At 39.0% G+C, this 5,940-nt stretch overlaps 1 protein-coding gene across 1 annotated transcript in view; it reads right to left on the bottom strand.

The window, feature by feature from the left end:
* Nucleotides 1-5,940, bottom strand: part of GRAMD1C (GRAM domain containing 1C) — a 41,288-nt gene that overhangs the window by 14,241 nt on the left and 21,107 nt on the right. The window contains exons 5-6 of the mRNA XM_023517861.1: nucleotides 4,679-4,816; nucleotides 949-1,067 (exon numbers count right to left, since the gene is read on the bottom strand). Of these exons, the coding sequence (XP_023373629.1) occupies nucleotides 949-1,067; nucleotides 4,679-4,816 (257 nt within the window). The remainder of the gene's footprint in view (nucleotides 1-948; nucleotides 1,068-4,678; nucleotides 4,817-5,940) is intronic.

Here is a 5,940-nt window from a genome sequence, read left to right as displayed (position 1 = left end):
TTTTTTTTTTTTTTTTTGTTAAGCAGGCCCAGGCCAGGTTCAAACTCATCAATCCCAGTGCACAGGGCTGGCACTCTAACCACTGAGCTATGGGCACCTAGCCAAAGAGTAAGTTCTTTTTAACACTGATGGACAAAGCTACAAGAGAACAACTAGATCAGATGTTAAGAGATATTTTCAGACCACCTGCAAAACAGATATTTCAACACAAACTGGCCGAACACACACTCCATCAGAAGACAGTGTGACAGTGTCACACTGGCAATAGAGGAGCATTAAATAGTCCACACAGTGTTTAATTTAGAAAATTCGATCTCTTCCCCATGTCATAGCAGCCATCTAGTTGTTTGGCCCTAACCCTTGACATTACCATGTAAATCAGATTTCCACAGTGTTCTTTTTAAAATCTTTCATTACGAAAAACGTTAAATATACGTAAGAACAGAAATGAAGTATTATAAACCCTCCTGAGCTCAAGAAACAACTTAAATAAAATTAACTCCTGTCTGGTCTTGTTTTATCTGTCCCCAGGCCTACAGCCCATTCCCTCCGCCACCATCCTCTGCCTGGCTAGATTACTTTTCAAAGATATCCCATACATCAGTGTAATCTCATCCATAAATACTTCAATATATCTCTTTATAAATTAATTCTTAAGTATATCTCTTTTTGAAATATTGTCTTTAAAACATGGCTATAATACCATTATTACACATAAAAAAGAATCCTTAAATCTCAGAAATACCTCTTTAATAGGTACTTAGTTTGAATTAAGATTGGGCTGGTTTGGTTTATATGCCTCTTAAGTCTCTTTTAAACTGTAAGAATTTCTCCTCCCTTTTTTTCTTGCCATTTGTTAAAATTGTCTTGTAAGTTGGTGACTATGACAGGCATCTTCTCTCTTCCCACATGCATGACTCTTTTGGAACACTGACAGAGCAGACGTACCTGCTTTTCAGTGGCAGTGGTGCATTTCCCGGTAAGTGGATTATTAAGGACTATAGTGTAGGTCATGGTTCTCAGTTGATCACCTCCAGTTTCTGCAGTCCAAGGGGTAGACACTATATCTAATCACAGCAAACACAAAATGAGTTAGTTCTAGAAATCTGAAGGGTATGACTTTAAATGTAATCCAAGGCATAGTTCTAGAATTATTTAATTTTTTATTTTTGAGCAGTCCTAACCTCCTTGTAACTCTGGGTTGTAAGTTTAACAGTGAAGAGAGATTAAGTGCTAGGCACTCCTCTTACATGTGACATATTCCCCATCTCTGATGCATTTATTTCAAAATTGTTTTCTATTAATATACTTTCTTGTTTTTTAGAAGGTAAAATAAAAGTTCATTCATCTGTAGGCTTCTTTTTAAAATCTCCAATACCTATGAAGAGAAGTAATGTCAACAAAAACAGATAGAACAACACTTTAACATTCCTCTCATTGAGGACCAAACTCTGGAAGACATTTGTCATTATGCAGCAATATGACCTTGATACCGATCTGTGGAGAAATCACTTTAATGTTATGAGACATCATATAATGTTACTGGCTTGTCTGCTGAAATCTTTAATCAAGGTAGGCGATGGAACATAAATGTTTATATAAATTTTTCCATATTAACAAGGCATTGCATAGGAAAATGACATCACCTATAAATATATAATTTTGTTTGCATAAAAGTTTCAAAAAAAAAAATAATAATGGACCAGGCACGGTGGCTCATGCCTGTAATCCCAGCACTTGGGAGACTGAGGCGGGTAGATTGCCTGAGCTCATGAGTTCAAAACCAGCCTGAGCAGGAGTGAGACCCTGTCTCTAAAAATACAGACGAACAGGGAGGCACCTGTGGCTCAAAGGAGTAGGGTGCCAGCCCCATTTACTGGAGGTAGCAGGTTCAAACCCAGCCCTGGCCAAAAGCTGCAAAAAAAAAAAAAATACAGCCAGACATGGGGTGGACGCTTATAGTCCCAGCTACTAGGGAGAATGAGGCAAGAGAATAGCTTACGCCCAAGATTTTGAGGTTGCTGTGAGCTGTGACTGCCACAGCACTCTACCCAGGGTGATAAAGTGAGACTCTAGTCTCAAAAAAAAAAAAAAATCTAATGGTTAATAAATACCTGGATTATAAACTATATTTAAACTGACCATAGAGCAGGGCACTGTGGCTCACGCTTGTAATCCTAACACACTGGGAGGCTGAGGTTGATAGATCGCCTGAGCTCAGGAGTTCGAGATCAGCCTGAGCAAGAGCCAGATCCCATCTCTAAAAATAGCTGGACGTTGTGAGAAGCACCTGTAGTCCCAGCTACTTGGGAGGCTACAGCAAAAGGATCGCTCAAACCCAGAGTTTGAGGTTGCTGTGAGCTATGAGGCCACAGCCTTCTATCCAGAGTGACCAAGTGAGACTCTGTCTCAAAAAAAATAAAATTAAAAAAATAGACTTGGCGCCCGTAGCACAGTGGTTAGGGCGCTGGCCATATATATGGAGGCTGGCGGGTTCCAGCCCAGCCTGGGACAGCTGAACAACAATGATAACCGCAACAAAAAAAATAGCCAGGTGTTGTGGCAGGCATCTGTAGTCCCAGCTACTTGGTAGGCTGAGGCAAGAGAATCACTTAAGTCCAACAGGTAGAGGTTGCTATGAGCTGTGACGCCACAGCACTCTACTGAGGGTGACATAGTAAAACTGTCTCACAAAAAAAAAAAGTTAAAAAAATAAACTGACCATAGAATAACTTTCCCTGACTATGTCAAATGACTCATATGACTCTCTGTTGCTGCTGTCTTCTAATTTTATATGACAAGCTAACTGGGGTGCTCCTAAAGCTAACAAAATAGCTTATTTGAGTTGTTTACCAAAATAGAACTTTTTTTTTCAAATTAGAATGTTTACAAATAATTTATGAGCACAACCAATTTCTTAAATAGAACCACTTTTTGGATTTTCATTGTGCTATACTATATCAGGGGTCCTCAGACTTTTTAAACAGGTGGCCAGTTCACTGTCCCTCAGACTGTTGGAGAACCGGACTGCGGGCCCCGGGACGAGTCAACTGCTAAGCAGGACAGGCAGCGGTGGCAAAAACACCCAGCGGGCCGGATAAATGTCCTAGGCGGGCTGCATGTGGTCCACAAGCTGTAGTTTGAGGACACCTGCTATAGATACTACATACCGTGATCTCAAGTGATAGCTCCATGATTTCCACAAAGGAAATGCACACATGTACCAGCACTCAGATCAAGCTATAGTATTCATACCAGCATCCCAAAGCCTCGCTCTCCGTGTTTACCTATATGAATCTCCACAGTGGTGACCACTATGCTGACTATATACCCATCAATTCGTTTTGCCTGGATTTTAACTTTATATAAAAAAAATTATACATTGATAGCATGTACTCTTTATATGAAGAAAGTACACATGGGTAGGATAGCATGTACTCTTTATATAAAGAAATTATACATGGGTAGGATAGCATGTACTCTTTTGTATCTGACTTCTTTTGCTTAACATTGTATCTGTCTTTTTTTAAATTTGTTTGTTAGTTTGTTTGTTTGAGACAGAGCCTCAAGCTGTCACCCTGGGTAGGGTACTGTGGCATCACAGCTCACAGCAACCTCCAACTACTGGGCTTAAGCAATTCTCCGGCCTCTGCCTCCCAAGGAGCTGGGACTACAGGCACCTGCCATAACACTTGGCTATTTTTGGTTGCAGCCGTCATTGTTGTTTGGCGGGCTTGGGCTAGATTCAAATCCGCCAGCAGGTTGAGCCACAAGCGCCAAGCCAACATTGTGTCTGTCAAATTTATGTCGTTATAAGTGGTAGTAGTTTCCTTTTTTCATTACTATTATATTCTTTTGTGGAAACACACAATTTGTTTATTCTATTACTGATGGCTATTTGGGCTGTTTTGAGTTTTGAGCTATTATAAATAACACTGCTGTGAACATTGTAGCTCATGTCACTCAGAATACACATGTAGCCATTTCTGATGGGTGTATTCCTAAAAGTGGAATTGCTAAATCATAGAGAATTCATAGCTTTGACACCACCAAATCACTTAGGGCAAAGTGGTTACTCCAACTTATACTCCACCAGAACTCACTTGTTTCAAAACAGAACCCTTGTGAATTGAGTTTAACCCAATTATTTATTGGTACCTTAATGAATAAATTTAGTTTTAGTTTTCAAAGGGTCTGAACTTAATTGTGAGTAGCATATACCTAATTAAACAATTATACTGTTCACAGGTGAATTTAGCTAGACGTAAATACCAGTTTATATGTCACCAAAGTAAAATCAAAGAATGTCTAATTTTTTTTTCCCTCACAACACAAATTAGTTTTTATAGTAGACACTACCTTCTAAAGCAGGGGTGTCCAGTCTTTTTTTTTTTCCCTGCTACACATTGGAAAAATAAGAGCTGTCTTGGGTCACAAATTAAATTCACAAACACCAATGAAAGGTCCATGCACACTTGTCACGGTATCTGATACCACAGATAAGCAAAATAGTCCTCAAATAATCTACCTATGGGCTGCAGTTTGGACAATCTTACTCTAAAAATTATACAGAGTGTCCTATAAAGTTCATGAGCAATTGACAATGTAAAACTATTTTAAACTGCATTTATATAAAATCCTCCCAAATTTGTCATTTGGTAAGAACACAAGGACCAACCTATTAGATTTCTAGAATCAGCAAATTTCTGCATAAAGCGTGAACTGGTGAACAGCAACTCAAACATTCTCTCAGCACTGATATGAAAAACACGGTTGATATAAAGTCTTCCATGAAGATCTTTCTCAGGAATATTTTCTAGAAAAACAAAAATAGATGAAATCAAGGCAAGATAATTTTAAGGTTTTGTGACATTTTGTGGTTTGGTCTTTAAATGTGATAAGAATGATCAGACATTCTAATATTAAAACTAAATTATAATTACATACATGTCATATATGTAATTACATATAACTAGACATAACTACATATAGTCAACTAAAGTACATATAATCAACATTTCAATTGCCAAGCCCAAAAGATATAGAAATACATAACTTGAATGACATCAAACTTCCCTCATCTGTTACTCAAAAGAATATTTCAAAAGTGATAAGGGCAATATGGAGACACACTGGATGGTTTCTGCCACAACAGTTATTTAATAGCAAGTCCTAACTCTGAATGCTTAAACATTGAGTAAATATTAAGTCTTCAATGGCTATAGTATCTGCTGCACTCACTAGCTTGTCAGCCAGAGTTATAGTTCAACTTGACTTAATAATGCTGATTCCCACAAAACAAGAATCATTGTATTCACAGCATATTTCCAAAATCACACACTAAAAGAAGTAAGGAATTCTTCTGAAAAGTATTCTTTCAAGCTAAAACATGCCAAACATAATATTATATTTATTCTGGGAACTTGATAATGATATTATATTGAAAACTACTGGTAGCAAATGAAGAGGCGCAGTATCTGTTCATCTCTCCTCATATTCCCTGGAACAGTACACAAAATGGCCCATACTTAGATGGTGCTTACTATACACAATACATGGTGCTAAGCACCTTACAAGTTTTGACTCATCTTGTTCTCACTGCAACCCTGTGAGCTAAGAGGTAGTATCATCATCATCATCTGCACTGCACAGATGAGGAAACTGAGGCACAAGAGAATTGCCAAGGCCCCATGGCTAGTGACTAACTGATTTGGAATTTAAACCCACTCCAGGCTTGGCACCTGTGGCTCAAGTGGCTAAGGCGCCAGCCACATACACCCAAGGTCGTGGGTTTGAATCCAGCCAGGGCCCGCCAAACAACGATGATGGCTGCAACCAAAAAAAATAGCCAGGCGGTGTGGAGGGCGCCTGTGGTCCCAGCTACTTGGGAGGTGGAGGCAGGAGACTCGCTTGAGCCCAGGAGTTGGAGGTTGCTGTGAG

This window comes from Otolemur garnettii, unplaced genomic scaffold, assembly GCF_000181295.1.
Source record: "Otolemur garnettii isolate 467f Iridium unplaced genomic scaffold, OtoGar3 scaffold00122, whole genome shotgun sequence".
Lineage (NCBI taxonomy): Eukaryota > Metazoa > Chordata > Mammalia > Primates > Galagidae > Otolemur > Otolemur garnettii.
Note: the sequence above shows the minus strand (reverse complement) of the source record. Positions and strands in the feature narration are given on the sequence as shown.